At 38.0% G+C, this 16,678-nt stretch overlaps 1 protein-coding gene across 4 annotated transcripts in view; it reads right to left on the reverse strand.

Moving 5' to 3' along the window:
* TBCE (tubulin folding cofactor E) overlaps positions 1-16,672 on the reverse strand; it is a 28,136-nt gene extending 11,464 nt beyond the window's left edge. For 3 of the 4 annotated variants that reach the window (XR_004842679.1, XM_009644133.2, XM_035899661.1), the window contains exons 1-6: positions 16,509-16,672; positions 14,549-14,633; positions 5,436-5,624; positions 4,255-4,343; positions 3,461-3,560; positions 425-527 (exon numbers count right to left, since the gene is read on the reverse strand). Coding sequence is in view for 3 of the 4 variants with exons in the window: in XM_009644133.2 (XP_009642428.1) it covers positions 425-527; positions 3,461-3,560; positions 4,255-4,343; positions 5,436-5,624; positions 14,549-14,633; positions 16,509-16,608 (666 nt within the window). In the remaining variant the exon portion in view is untranslated. The remainder of the gene's footprint in view (positions 1-424; positions 528-3,460; positions 3,561-4,254; positions 4,344-5,435; positions 5,625-14,548; positions 14,634-16,508) is intronic. The other variant, XM_035899662.1, reaches the window with a different exon arrangement.
* Positions 16,673-16,678: the final 6 nt, after the last annotated feature.

A 16,678-nucleotide genomic window follows, 5' to 3' on the forward strand; every position in this document is an offset into this window, starting at 1 on the left:
AGCCAATCTCCTGCTGATGCAAAGTGATGCCAAAACAAGTAATTAACTTCATAATGACATACATTCTTGCCATTTGCATTTGTTCTATTACATGCATAAAAATAACAGGTAAACATTTAATAACTACAAGGAAACAATGTTTTCATTCACGCAAGCCTTTGGGACATAAAGTTACTCCAACTGCTTTATCTTGACTTGGTAATGAATTTAAATGTTTCTTGTTAGACTCCTGTGCCAATAAAACTTCCTACATTATGTGGGAACTATGTTAGTTACTGTGTAACTAATGCGGTTACGCCACAGCACCTTTTCTAAGGTTGGTTACATTTCAGTAAAATAATATAACGCATAAATATTTATTGTGCTTTCCTTGCCTCAAAAACCTGACAACAGAAATAAAAACAAGACCAGGAAAGGTTATTACCTCTGCCCATGTTATCTCAGTTTGATTAAGTGCCAGAATCTTCAATTTTGAGAATACACTGGATGCAGAAGTTGATGTAGATGGAAACTTCATTTTGTTTTCACTGTGTGAAAAGAATAATTAATAGCATAATGAATAATTGCATTTATTTAAGTCACTAATTTGGAATTACGGATTAAAGACAAAAACAATTTACACAAAAAATTTTAAAAAGTCACTGCCAAGTTGCCACATATTTTAAAGTATTATAAAGTATCCTTCTAGTTATATTCAAATTTCCTGCTTCATGAATGCATATTTATTCATCTGTGGCCTCCTTCCCCCCTTTCCCTCCCCTAAGTTTTGAATATGAAAAAAATTATTTTCATTAGTATTAAATGAAACAAAGTCAGATTTTGGGCTTAAACTCCTTAGTGTTGATTGAAAATAAAGAGCCTACGTGACTACCCAGACCCCAGTAAAACAAAAGGATGTAAAATCCACTCTCAATAGCAAAAAAAATCACTATAAAATAGTTAAAAATATTCTCAAATCTGCAGTCTTCAAATATGTTTTCATGACTCACCCCCAAACAAAAGTTTTTATTTCTTTCCTAAGGTCTGATCTATCTGCATATCATGATAAAAATCTCTCAGTGTAGTTACTTTACATACTTATGGGTTAAATTTCCCCACTTAAACAAGCTCTTAGAGGGCTGGTGGATGGCTAGTCACCTTTATTCATCTTCCAACATTGCTTGCACAAAAAAAGTCAGTAACAGACTTACCTGCTAATGTCTGCCTTATTAAAAGTAAACAGAAGGTCAAAACAATAAAAAACAAATTTAGACTATTTCAGTTTGTAGTCCTAAGCGTCAGATTCCAGCACAAATCCCATTTTGCTTTCCAGTTTTATAACAAATAACTTCTGAAAACCCTTCAGTCTAGACTACGCTTCTGAACAATGAAAAACTGAAAAAACTATTCTAGATGAATTAAAATAAATTCTCTGTATTCTCATGCACGCTGATAATAATAAATCATGACAACATATGCTCTAGGCAAAGTCAGATTTACAAATAGCACCCAGGTTGCAAGCAGCTGTTCAGTGCTAAATATTGAAGAAAATGGAACACCTACGACTATTTAAAAAATACATTTTTGTCACATTTACTGTAAGAACAAATACAAAGCTGGAGTCACTTTTTTATTAAATGAACTTGGTGTTTATTTCAAGTTAGTTTACATGACTTTCAACTGTTTTAGCTACATTGTGTGTGCTGTACAATGAAGGCTTTGTAAGCTGCAGATCTCAACACACACCTCCAAGACTCCAAAAAAAAAGTTGTATTTTGGGTTTTCGCCTTCAGTCCCATTGCCCTGGTTCTGTCTTCAGTGATTAGTATGACCTCCAAAACAGCTCAACAGCTCTGCTTAAAGAGTCAGCAGTCAAAGTGTTAACCTTGACAATAAACCAAACTGTCTAGAGTTGCAGCTACAACATTAATTTCTCAAAATTAGTGGTGTAGACTGCTACCAATTTACAAACTTTAATCCTCTGTGTGAGTTTGCACGAGAAAATTATTCTGGCGTATGCCAGCTACAGTGTATAGTTGTGTACTAGAAACGTCCTTTATTTCAAAATTGTGAATCCTTTCTTGTTTCAATGGTATTGCAGCTTCACTTAACAGCATCCTCCCTACTTTTCCAACATCATCACTGTACAAGAAATTTTCCCCTCGGCCTGTCACCATGATCCACAGTTCTTATCAGCATCATTTCAGGACAGGAATAGACAGGGTCTTGGGATACTTAAGGTTTGGTTAAAGCGTTATAGATATTTGAATTTGGTGTCAAGACACTGTTGATAAAGCATTATTCTTAAACAAAAGCGGGCTCCTAAGTAAAGACTTGCCTGGGCAGTCAGAATATATCTACAATAGTAAAAAAGAGATAAACTCTTAAGACACTGGGAATGACTTTAAAAAGAAAAATAAAATATATTTACTTTACAGTTTTTCTGTGTAGAAATAAATTTCTAAGCTCATGAAAAAAAACAAACAGGTTTGCAAACCCAGAAGGCAAACAGATAGCTACTGCTAAACCTAACTAAAAAATGCTAAGCGAGATTTTTAAGCGATAAGGACTAGTGCTTTCACAGACAGGCTGCAAACTCCTGCAGCAGAGCCACCTCAAGGCCTTGGCTTCTTCCAAGGGGCCCATCTGCCAGCGGAGCCCGCACACCCTGCCCGTGCCATGCAGATGCTACGCACATGTGCCTGGAGAGCCTGACCTGCTGCACAGGCACACAGCAAATTCGGCTATGTCTGCTGAGGAGCTGGTCTCCTTGATGCAAACCAGACCCACTGTAGACATGCAATGGGGATGCACACACGTTAAGTTGGTTCTGCCTTGGGGCAAACTAAGCTTGAAAATCAAGAGAATTCATTGTCTTAGAAGTCAAAGAAGTGTATAAGGGCATCTTACGATGCTGTAAACCTAAGTTTCTATGCTCCCTGTTTCCTCATTTCTATAAAAGTGCCCCGAGTAACTCAGTCTAACCGCTTAAAAGTCTACAGCACCCTGTAAAAATCTATAATGCATTTTAACCCTGTCCCCCTATCCAACAAGCCCATTTGCATAAAAATGATGAAATCTGTTATGTAGAACACATTGACAAATATCTAAATTCTGGTAAATGTTTAATGGCTGAAATCTGTATTCTGTTTTTCAGACAACTGTGATTTTTCCAATTACAAAACTCCAGTCAACATCCATCTGCCCCAAGCACTTCTCCAAAATTTAGTTTTACATAGATGCTAAACTCCTAGGGTTCTAGTCTTTCCTTGATAAAGGGATGCCTGAAAAATTATAGCACACACACGAGCTGTTTAAGGACAAGATTTTTAAAAAAAAAAGCATTAAAAAAACTTAGCTCCCATTAAAATAAGTATTGAGGCATCCAGTTACCTGTAAAAGCTGACCCTGTATCTAAAAGAGCTGCTTCTTTTTTGTCCCTACCCCAAAGGAACAGAAACCCAAATATGAATATTTATACCTGATATTAAGTGTTTCCAGATTTTGAACTTGAGAAGCAATAACTGTTACTGTCTCCCAAGATGATATCAGATTTTTTGATAGATTTATATGCCTGATATCTGAAATTTCACATTAAGAAAAAGAAACATCTCAAATCTGAACTTCCTTTTTCAGAAATCGCAATTAGGAGTTTGATTTTGAATCAAATAAGCAGAAATAGATTACACTTGTTTGGGCTAAGAGATACTACTGCTCAGTTACAGCAAATTTTATTTTAATTTGTGGTATGGAAATGGCTTATAGTTTTATAAAAGAGCTTAACTTTACAAATCTTAAAATGGATTAATTTCTGTATTGACAGGAACTCTTACCAGTCATTACAAATGAACAAATAAAACCTGCTTTGTATTTCTGTAACATCGCTACAACACACAGTATATTGAAAACATTATTTATTATATATTGGAAACCTGTGATGCCTACAGAACTTATAAGTTGTGGTTTTTATGGAGTTATTTATTCTAGAGTTAAATTAAAAAAAATAAGACAAAACATTGCTGGAGCCTTCTGAAATGACAGTCACACTAGCAACCTATGACAATATTTCTACTTCTATCCACAATTTGCATTCCCTCTCAAAATTTGTAGGCTAGATGCCTTTTTAACTCTGTAAACATTGCCTTAAGCTTCTAAATATAAACTGCAGTTTAAAACATTTTTTAATAAAAGGATACAAACATCATTCACTGAAGTGAGCACTTGGAACGCTAAAATTTTATTTGTGGTATCATGCAATATAGCAAAAAAGGATACTAGCACATGTTCTGCTGATTTCCTCTTTCTGACCAGCATGGCTCACTGCACACTCACGCACAGAGATATCCACCAGTTGGTTCAGCTGGCTAAATGAGAAAGAACATTCTGTCAAGTAATTTTCAAACAGAAATAGGACCGTTATATAAATACCTGCTTCTACCAGCTAAATAATATCCTTTTCATACATCCCGTCTCCTTTAGAATTAGCAATGTGCAGATTGCTACATTGCAGGGTCTGTCTGTCTTGGAAACAGACACATCTTCTCTATTTTTTGCCTTTACATTGCTACTACAAAATAGGTCTGGTTGAATCATGACCCCCACCCCCAGAAAAACCCCCAGCCAACCTTCATCCAGCTGAAAAAGAGAGTTATAAACCAGACAAAATATAGCTATGCGAATTGGAATTGAATTAGAGGTTCCAAGTTAAACAGGTTTCTTGTAATACTTTTTGCAAGAGGTTCTAAATTATTTGGGCATTCTTTGTATCACTTAGCAAAAAAAGACAAAAAAAAAAAAGAGTATTTTCAACTGCTCAGTATGTTCTGGGAGACAAAGGGAACATGGTTGTGGAGTACCAGCTCAGAAGCAGACTGCCACCTACTGAACTGATCCCTCTCTACTGCTGGAGATCATTAAAACTGCAATCTATTACACATCATTAAGTTACTTCTTTTCTTCCCCTGCCAGATAAATGAATGTGACATGAACATAACTTCTTCACTAGCAGTACATAGAAGGCACTTCTCTCTCTTAGTTAGAAAGTCATTACTGATATGAGTAAACAGAGACAAAACAATACTGTACAATATTAAGAAAATATTAAAATACATCTATTTAAAAAGGACCATGCATGTGTATAACCATTGCCAATATCACGATAATTTATCTCACTCACTCTCCCCAAATATCATCACCTCCTACTTTGTGAAATCAAAATAAGGATTGTGAGCACTCAAACATGACATAATCCCAGTTTCTATCTGTAAAATAGGTAAATTATGAAGACACAATAGGAAGATTTCTTGCCTCTTCCACCGTAAGTGCACTTTGGCTTACTTTTAGAAATCTGACAATATTATACGCAAGGCAGCCAGCTGCTTTTCCTTACAGTTAAACTACTACTTGACTAATTAGTTGCTAAGAGTGTATCTTAGATTTTCATATATTACACTTGCCTTTGTTGTTCTGCAATAGAATCCATGCCAACAAATTCCACGGCCTTCTTTCCAAATACTAGTGTATTCTCTGTCCCACGTTGAACATCTTGCTCATCATTCAATCCATAGCGATCCTTTACTGCAGTAAGAAAGTCTACTCCAAAATTTGCCTTGTTTGGCCGGATAAATGATCCTCCTCTAGGATGCCTAGAACAGAGCAGCCAGGAAAAGGTGAACTATGAGAATTTATTGTAAGAATGACTAGCCTCAAAAGTACTAATTAATACTTTTTTAAAATACTGGGAACCAAAGCAGTCAAAACGCAATTCTGCAGGCTAATTTTAGGCATCACTGTTGCCACTCAGTGAGACCAGGTTTAGACTTGCAAAGTATATTTGATAGGATTTGACCCAAGTTCACATTGTGAGATGCCACAAGAAATGAAGCACCTCCCAAATGTACATCAAAATTACAGTGTCAGTGCCATTATTAAAAATAACTGCTCTGTTGTTATTTTACTCATTATGAACTCAGTTTTTGCAATAAATTAAGTTTCTACATATGGATAGACATAAGGTTACCTAAATCATACAGCAAACATGTCTGGAGTCTTACCACAGCCTAAGGCCCATAGGAATACTCAGAATAGTCATCGCCTCATTATATTTGACTTGACTAATTCACTTGTAATTCTAAGAGAATACAGCCTTGTCCTCCCATCCACACAAATGACACAAGGTGCAAACTGTACCACCTGGAACTCTTATACAAACTGAAACTTTTCAAAATTCTGATACTAACTTGGTAACCATTTTGAAACTGAATATGCAACAGAATTATCCATCTAATGTATGTTCTACGCAGTCCTGTGAAGTTTCCTAGTTTTTCTTGAGCACTGAAAAAACTTCATTGCATGACAACTTTTTGCTATGCAATTGCTTTGACAATTTCTATCAAAGTTAGCAAGGAAATACAGTATCTAGGAAGAACCGGCAGAGACAAGTTGTGGGAATAGTATCACAGAGCAGATGGAGGATCTGACAGGAGGATCAGCCAGAAAACAGCAGGAAGAAAATTGGTAGTTATGATTACCTGCCTGCCTTCCAGCTGAGAAGAGTATGGACTTTGGTTGGAAGGTACCCAGGAGGAAGAAATCACTTATGTAAATAAAACTCCTCTTTTCAAAACAGAATGTAAACATCAAGTGGCTGATTAGCAAGCCAAAATACAAAGCACCAACACTTTGGAGGTCAAAATTCTCTCAGAAAAGCAGTAACTAGAGACCCTGAATCCTATGGACCTATTATAAGTAGATGGAATAGTTCGGGCACCATATAATCACATTTTTATTAAAAAATCAGTACTGGAAATTGCCTGTGCCGTTTTAACTCATTAACATTTCTAATACTTATTTAAGTGATCTCATATCCTAAAGAAGGACCTGGGTAGGAACTAGATACTATTTACTTAAAAAATATTTTCAGTCTAGTTTTGTAGTGACTTAAGTTCACAGCACAATGGTTACAAAACAAGCAGAAAGGCATACTCTTAAAAAGTGTAAATCCAGTGTGTACTTTCACATTTGATAAGCATTTTCAATTCTCTACGTTTTTAATCCAGTAACCTTCTCTTAAGTCTTTCCTTCCATTCCTTTGAAGTTCTTCATAGCTTGCAAACATTTGGCTAGTTTAAATATTAAACTTCCTCATATGTAAAAATTATGTGACTCTTTCTTAACACTACTTCTTAAAACAGTGAATGACATTTTTACCATCTTAACTATAATTTCTCTTACCTGAAGAGCATATCACTTTTGTATTTAAGTCAAACAGCTTCATAGATGGCAGATAGTGCAGGATTCTACTTGGGGGTCTGGAAGAAAACTTGCACTCTTGTCTACCTGTAATCCACCCTAGGTCCTGCTGTATGTTTATTCTGACATCTCCTGTCCTTTTTCCTATCACCTTGATTCTCCCCATTTTGTCATCACCATCCCTCTGCACTCAATAGTTCTGCCACTCTTCTTCCTCTGCTCTCCCTGACCCTCTCACCAGAGCTAATCTAGACGCCCACATCTGCAGCCCTCCTGCCATGCCATTTATCCCTGGCATAGCCAAGCCCTTTAGGTCTCTCCATCACCATCCCCATTCCTAAGCCCATTTCTGTCCTCCCAGGCCACCATTTCTATTGGCATCTCCTTCCTCACTGTCTTTGCAGAGGCCAGTTCTACCCCTAGGAAAAAATGCAAGCCTTGTCATTTGAAGCTACAGGAAAAGTATGATGCACCTCCCTCTCAAGACCCTGCTATCTTGTTTTGACCATAGCAAGATCATAGGCTTTCTCTCTCCTGTTCCTATCACTTCTAAGTGCTACACATACTATCTTATCTAACGTATACTCAAATCCATTCCATGGCCTTTCTTTTTCAGTTCCATCCTCTTAATTTGATCCACTTTTCCAAGAACTGTCCCAGAGAAGGACAGAAAAGGAGACTGCAATAGGAACCTATTTTCAGGCAAAATGATTGTGCATTCAAGGAGAGAGGTCTCTTACCTGTAACTCCTTTTCCCTAAAATACCCTGCCTGTATTAACTTTCACACTAGGGAATATGAACTGTAGAAGCCACATGTACATATCAAATAACTAACGTACAGCACCTGGACTCATGAAAAAGCACACCTATTAGCAAACAGTCTCCACAGCTGGGAACTAAACAGATAAATCCTAAACCAAAGAGTTATCCAGTGTGCGTATCGTGAGATGGAAGAACCTGCAGACTACTGATCAACCTCACTTAAGCTGAATATTCAAAAGTCTGAGAACAGGGATTTTGCTTCCATGGGCGTAAAACGTCCTGCAGCCAGGACAATACACTGTGCAGAAATGAAGTGGTAGAAGATATGACCCAATTTCTTTAAGCAGAAATTCTGGAATGTGCCCAAGTGGGGCCCTGACAACCAGCTGTCTCTGGTTAATACTGACACTTCTTACTGACTTTTAACATAGAGAGGTTGACCCCAATCTCAGAAGTCAGCTTGTAGGACACTTCCTATTCATGATTCAGTAGCCTGAAGCAATACAGCCCATCTGCTAGCATGCCCAGGGCCCTTGAAAGATATTCATTAAAATTTAGATTAGCTATCAACTTCCACTGGTTAACCTTTTTCTGAACAAAGAGGAAATCTGGCATCATTCTTATTTGCTAACATAAAACAAAGCAGTGGCACTGCTCATCGTTACAGGTACGTGATGGCTCTTCACATGCTAGAGAAATGTTATACACATACTTCTCAGTATCTGAAGAATAATGCAGTAGTATGTAAACTGTGTTCTGCCGCCAGTTACACGCTTGAGCTGTCTGACTGCAGAAGCAAGCTTCTGAGCCAAGAAGAGAGATCTCAGCTTTATCAGCCTAGACAGTAAAGGCGAGTGGAAGGGCTTCTTTGCCCAGTACCTGTTTGCAATGACTATCTCAAGGCAATTATCATCACAGCTGGGGCACACATGCTACACACACTACAATGCTCGCAAGGTGTCATAAAATATAGCCGGATGAATCCATGCACGCCTGCTCTAGATAGGCTCTGAACAAGAATGCTTCTTTTTAGGGGGAAGGTGCTCAACAGATCAAACTTCTTTTAGAAGAAACTACACGCTGCAGCAAAGAAAACCCTTCAAGTTTTAGAACAGTCTGCGGCAGCTGTGGCATCAAACAATGCTTATAAGTGACACAACACTAATCTGCTATGGTGTATCAAATTCCTGACAGCACAGCAGAAGCTTTGGAAACATCAGCAAGTACTTGAAGTTCTTGCAAGTTTACCTTAGTCAAACAGACATGAAAGCTGAGTGAGCTTTCACAAAACAAGGAAAGACAGACAGACATCTGCAGTTCCAGATGCTACTTAAGGCTCTGCTGGTGCAGGGGACATGTTTGAATAGTAGTTAGGGACAGCAGTTTTATTTCAACACTGTTCTATTGACAGCAGAGAGCAGAAGTCTCTGATAGGTACAGTGATACGCAGTGAAACAATCAAAACTTCCTAACCAAGACCTTTTGAGGCTAAAAGGGATCTTGGGAATGCATTATCCCCTTACTAAATGGCAATCACTTTTTCTTCATAGACACTAAAATGATAGTGACATCTTCCCATATTTGAAGAGTTTGTAATGCCTTTGCCAATATAGCTTGGCACTCAGGACTACACAAATATACAAAAGTCAAAGTTCCCACCAGAAAAAAATTTAATAACACAAAGCACAGAAAAAAGGCCACAAAGATCCAAAAAGCAATTGCAATTCTGCCAGGCTGAAAACATCACAGAAATGAGCTTTACTGTACTTCCCTCCATTTCTCTGGCTTGCTGTGAAAGTCAAACCTGAGGAAATTGATTACAATTTAATACGGTCGATATTTCTAGTAGCAGTATCTGCTAAAATATCAGGATTCCTCTGGAAAGTCATACGGGAAGAACAAAACATACTCTTTGAGTGTGTGTGTGTGTATGTGTTCCTTTCAATTATGACTCAAAGTACTCTAAATGTGTGATACAGAAGAATGTCGCTCCCATCTCATGAGATAAGCAGAGAAATACAGTCATCTACTGCTGGGGAATCCACACATCTCCCCCAGCAAAATGGCAAAGATAAAAACAGCTGCTAAAATAAGCAATGCCTGTGTAAACACTGTGTGTGAATGGAATAGCCAAAACTGACTGAGAGGAGGGCTGAGGAAGATGACCCTTCTGCCAGATTAAACGGGGTGGGGGGGAAGGATTCCACTTGATGGGAAGCATAAAAGAAGCTTGAACATCTGTAATTGTGGGGAGAAGAGGGTACCAGAGCAGCAGTCAAAACATGGTTCGATGCCATCAAAAGTCACCCCACCAGCAGCACGTCTTTGCCTAGGCCAGACAGAGCTGCCTCCTGGTCAGACGCTGAGGTGAGCCTGTGCCCAGGGAGGGGACAGACATCATGGGAAGCAATGCATACATCCCGCATCTCAGTGCACGCGTGTGACTTCAGGGGTGCTTTCTACCAGCATGCACGTTAACAGACTGCAGGAAGCAGCACAGGGACACAGAAGCTGGAGCACCCACATAACCCACATCCCCTAGGGGGGCACCTGCATCTAAGTGTGTGAGCGGGTCTGTGGGACAAGAACTTACCTGAAAGAATACTCATGTTTCAAAAGCTGTATATACATTTTAATACTATTTTAGGGCTCGATCACGCCTCATTTCTCTTGGAGGACTGTAGAACACAGCTTATTTTAAATACGTTATACCCTAGTGCAACTAGCAGCTAAAATAATAGCTTCCTCAGTTATTAGGAAACAAGACTATTATTGGGGGGGGGGGAAATTAAAAAAAAAAAAAAAAAAAAAAAAAAAAAATCACAAAAATGCCACTAGAGTACACATTGCCACTTCTAGCTAATCCAGAGTTGATGAACACACTCATGATGTCAGCATATTTTTGAAGTATGGCTGTCTTGTTCCTTGGTTCTCATATTCTTAAGAAGTTTAATTAGCACCACATAATACACGACCCAGATAAACATACTGCCATGAAACATAAAAGTTTAGGCCATATTTCCAAAAAACTTACTACAAAGACCACATATAGCTGTAAGGAGACCTACTCATTTATCCAAATAAGGACTACAAAGAAGATCCTCTGGTAATGAGAATATCAAATTCTGTTTTATTTTGCTCTTATGATCTCATTTTGAAATGTCACTCTGAAAGATTTTTTTTTAAAAACATTCGTTTCAAAATCACCTTAAAAAGAATTTTAAAATGTCCTTTCACTTCATTTGTTTACAGCACAAGCTACTACTTATCAGAATCAAGGGAGTAAGCAAAGTAGGCAAAGGTTTGAGGGGAAAAAAATAGAAATTTTATTTATTTTTATACATGTATATACATTATATAAAGAAACATAATTTACCCCCCTCCCAAACAGTAATAGTAAAGAGGTGACATTTTAGGTTGGGGGGAGGTTAGCATCTTTTTGATAAAATAAAGTAACCCCTTTTTAGTTAAGTTTGCCTACATCTTCACAATTGGTAGATGAACTACAAACCAGTCTGCACGCAGAAAGTTATGTCTGTGAGTCATGACTGACTGCTACAATTACCATTTATTCTCTTAGACTCCAAGACTTTCTCCGATTGGAACAAAGCAGAGTACAGAGAACAGGTATTATAAGAACAATGTGTTTAAAGATCACTACCTTTAAATTTGTTATGGATATATGCAGCTTCACTCAAAAAGTTTATTCTTGCAACAAGAATTGAGATCACTATCTGAGATCTCATCTCCTGGAAGCACACTAATGGTTGCTAGAAAAGCAAAAGTCTCTATATATCTATATAAATATTACACGCACATAAATGTAAAGCACTCAAGTTTCTGAAAAACATCCACAAAGCGTTCAATTGCTTCTTCTGTCCAGAGAGATTCGTAATGGCCAGCCAATTACTTTTATTATTTCTCCTACAGCAGAATATATCTAGGGAACTGCTATAACTTGGAAACTGCTTCAATTAAATTCAAAGCATTTAAGAAGCAACTTCTGCGAATACACTCATTCAAAAGACACGGTTGCTCTAAGACCGTAATTTCCAATTCTTTAGCTAAGAAAAATCCAGAAATGTTGAATTTTTCTCTTGCATTAAGTGTGCTTATCCTCCTTAAGCCTTGCTTTATTATTACTATTAGACACAAGGGAAAAATACCCAGTCCTCATAGGTGGGTTTTTTTCCTTATTTATTTTTCCAAAGAACAGATTTTGTTTTATCATCTCATTTTCTGACAATGAGGTCTCTAGGACTTCTACCTTACACAAATGTAAAAGTTAAGAAGATACAGACTAAGAATTCTGATTTGTGGTACTGAACATACTCTACCCTTTCTCTGTTTATGCCTGTTTGGCTACAGGTAGAGAGACAGTATTCCTAGAAAGGATTTCAAAATAGCTACTTCTTAGTTTTGAATTGTTTAATAGATAAATTCTTCCGCTGATTCAGTCCAAGACCAAATGGCTCTACTTGCTGGCTTGAGAACAACTTTGATCTGAACTGATGATGAAGTATATTCATTAACAAGCCCTGAACTGCTGCCAGGTCTCAATACAAATACAGAAGCCTCCTTTGCTACCTTAGGGAATTCCATTAGTCTCCAGAGGACCTTCTGGCAGATACAAAACTAGACCTACATTCCCCACAATACAGAAATAATAGTTTAAATCTTTTTTTTTTTCTTTCATGTGACATTTTACAGCAACAGTTCTAAGTCCCTTCCATATCATATTCTTATATTCAGATAGGAAAAAGCGACAAGACTCATGTGCTGAGCCATCTTGTTTAAACCGTGCTCTTGCCTAGAAAGGTTGGACCAGATAATCCCTGAGATCACTTCCAACCCGGTATTCCGTGATTCATCTATTCATAAAAATGGAAATGATCACAATTTTCACAAACTGAAAACACAAGCTCAAAGGTTAGCAAACGCATTCACTGTTACTACATGCTTTTGATTGTTCTTCTGAGGGAAATCGGTGTAACAAGTTTTCTCTGTTGAATCATCCATTGAGAGCAAAACAAAGTACATGTACAAATATACCACCTCTGGCTCTGGAAAAATCTTGGAACCATGACTAGCCAAAGCTAGTGAGACTCTGGAAAACTGTCACTACATACTTTTCTTGTTCTTTCACACTTCTCTGATCATCTCTTATTAGTCAATATCAGAGGCAGGAAACTAAGCAAGACAAATCTTTGGACTGAGTTTATCCAGCTATTCTTACAACTTTCATTTATATGCAAGTTAAAAAAAAAAAGATTATTTGCTTAACCTCTCATCAGTGGCTTTAACTTTTTCAAGATAATTAACATGAGGAATTAATTTCAGATAAGTCTCCTTACGTTTTCCAACAAACCAAAGCAAACACACATCCAAAAGCAAGACCACAGACAACTTTTAATTTATTGTCTTTGTTTGTCACTTCCTTTCATATTTTCAAAAGCCTTCTATTAATTGAGTGCTCACTGTCACAGGATTTGATTTATATTAGATTCATTTCACTCGAACAGTTAGGAACAAACCATAATCAAAGCACCCTTTTACAGTTACTACCAGCCTTGGAAAGTAGGAGGTGGAAAAAAGACCTAGAAATTTCTCCGTTTCATCTCGTTAACATAAGACTGGCTGTGATCCAGTGGTCAAAAGAAATATCCATGTAACACCACATCCTTTCTCTAAAAGCTGCCAATAGGAAATGGTTGGGAAAAATAATACAACAGGGCAAGTATTTTAGTGATGTAGCCACAGAATAGTCTCTCATCCTCCACCACTTCAGTGTTCAGGAACTTACTGAGCTAGCAGCCCTTAGTATTTAAGGAACGTTGATGACTTTTCGTCTAAGAATTTGTCCAGTTATTTTTTTTAACTCACAAACTTTTAGCTGCTACAGTGTCCTCTGATGTGGAAATTGGCAGCTTGCTGCTCTTAGCATCAACCCTACAGTCCTGCATTCCTCAATTTCAAACATGTTAAGTGTTCGGAGTCTTTAAACTTAAACATAATGCATGTATATACTTAAACAAATCCACATAGCTACACTGTATTTTACATGTATTAAATGCAAGCGAACACACTTAACAAATCCTCAGTGATGCAAACATAATCCAAATCATTACCAGGAGCATGCAAGTCATCTTAAGTCCAAATCTAAACTGTATTTCAGACAGTTAATATGGACCAATATTTAACTTCAGAATTTCCTAAGGAGGAAAGGTAAGTAGGAAATACTGATTTCCTTAGTAAAGTAGAAGGTCTAAACCTACTAAAAGTAATATTAATATAACATCCAAAAGTCACATTTTATTACATACCTCTGAAAATATGACTTGTATTTTCCAAGTATTTATCATATTCTAATCCCTGTAACTGGATTAATAACAATGCAACAGCCTTTATAGCATAGCTAGTCACAGCATACAGATTTATCTTTTTAATATCAGCCAGCTGATAACAAAAGGGTTTGCCCTGAAAATTGCAAAAGGGCATTTTCCCATGACCATCTTGTCAATGCACATGACATGCCAACACTGTGAATCAGCTCACCTGCACTTAAAATACTGTGTTCCTTCATAGGTACCATTATGCTTTCCTCTCTGAGGATCATCCCATTCCACACCAAGCCAAATTCCTGAAAAAATATGGTAGATACGTTTTAAAATTTATAGCATCATAGCCACAGAAATCACAGCTGGAAGAAACCTCTGAAGTTCATCTAGCCTAACTGTCTCTCTCAGAGCAGGAGATTATCACCAGCAATATAACAGGTCAGTCAGGGAAGTCCTTACCTAGCCAGACCTTGAAAATCTCCAAGGAGAGAAAGATTCCAATTTATCTGGGCAGCCTATTCCAGTGCTGCATTACTTCCACAGAGAAAGAGATTTTCCTGCTGTCCAGTTTGAACCTTTTCAGACACAATTTGTGACTACTGTTCCTTATTACATAATCTAATACTAGTCAGAATTTGGCTCTGTCATCTTTGTAACCGCCTGTCAAACAGCTGCAGGCAGCTATTAGAACCAAGCCCAGATCCCTCAGCCTCTCTTCACAACACACATACGCGGACCATCTTGGCAGCCCTTTACTGGATCCTCTTGAGTTTATCCACATTCCTCTTGAACCGGGATGGTCCCAAACCAGCTACATTATTCCAAGTGCAATCTTATCAAGAACCCCTTCCCCCAGAGGGGGATAACAGCTTCCTTTGATTTGTCTGCCACGTTCATCGTTCTAAGATAACCCAGCACAACACGTATCTTGCTTGTGATGAGAGCTCACTGTTGGCTCATATTCATGACAGTATCCATGTTAACTCCCAAGTTCTTTACAATAGACCCTATGGGTTACTACTGCTTCCTGGTCTGTACTGATACACAGGTTTATTTCATGCTACATGTGGCATTTTTATCTTTTTTGAATCTCTTAGGCCCAAACCTAAAGTTCCTAAAGCTTGCTCTGGATTGCAATTCTACCTTTTGTCACACCAGACAGTTGAGGTTGAACACTGTTCATTATCTGAGACACTGGTGAATATGTTAAACAATACAGACCCCAGCGTTTATTTCTGTAGTACTTGCGCATTGCCAGATACCAAGCCATTGATCACCACTTTTCCACTTGACAGACCTGCAGACTTTCAACCTACTTAACAGTCCATTCATCTGGCTCATATTTCTCCAGCTTCCAAATAAGATTCTTTATAGAGACACAGTTAACAGACTTATTAAAGTCAAGGAATATTACATCCCCCATTCTCTCTTTGTCCACGTTCCCAGTCGTATCATCACAGAAGGTAATTAGTTTGCCAAGCATAACTTGTTCTTTACAAGTATCAAGTATTCCTAACTACCACCTTGCCCTTCATAGGCTTGGAAACGGACTTCATTGGAACATGCTACATGATCATTCCAGGACCTGATACAAGGCTGATGAGTCTACAGTTCCCTGGTCATTGTTTTTGCCTCTTCTAGGACTGCAAGCAAGGCTAGTCTCTTTCCAAGCATCAGCAGTCTCCTCAACCTATTGCTACAATTTTTTGAAGATGACATATAGTGCTCTCACAATCGGACTGGTCAGATCTTTCAGCAAGCTGGTTTGAGTCTTATTTGTCCCCGTGAATTTGAATATGTTGTCAAAGAAGTGCCTAGTCTGTTGATCTGCTGCCACTGCCTGTCTCCCTCCTTCCCAGACTATGCCAGTGCACAGAAATCAGGGAAGAGACTGTGAAAACTCATGGAAAGAGGAAGGTACTAAGACCTTTCTGCTGTAAGAAAAAAAAACCATAACCAATTTCAACCAAAAGCACTTCTTGCACTCCTTTTGACAACTCTGACTTCTAAAAAAATCCAACAAATTATCTAGATTATAAGTTGCCACACTTACACAAGGACGATGAGGAAAAAACAGTCTGTAAATTGCCACATTCTACCTGGCAATTTTTTTAAGAATTAAGAAAAACATAAAACAACCATTAAAAGTAAAGGTTTTTTTCTGTTGCGACGCTTACCTGCTGTAGAAGGAACGCTGCCAACATAGCGCACAGTTGCATACTCTGTGCCACACAAGACTCTACGACCCAGCGCATCGGAAGGCACCCAGGCCGTCATCCTGGCAAAACCGAAGTCCCAGCTGCTCGCAGACCTGCAGCGACAGAAGCAGCGCCCATCACACACACCG

Source organism: Egretta garzetta, unplaced genomic scaffold (assembly GCF_000687185.1).
Source record: "Egretta garzetta isolate BGI_Z169 unplaced genomic scaffold, ASM68718v1 scaffold118, whole genome shotgun sequence".
Taxonomy (NCBI): Eukaryota; Metazoa; Chordata; class Aves; order Pelecaniformes; family Ardeidae; genus Egretta; species Egretta garzetta.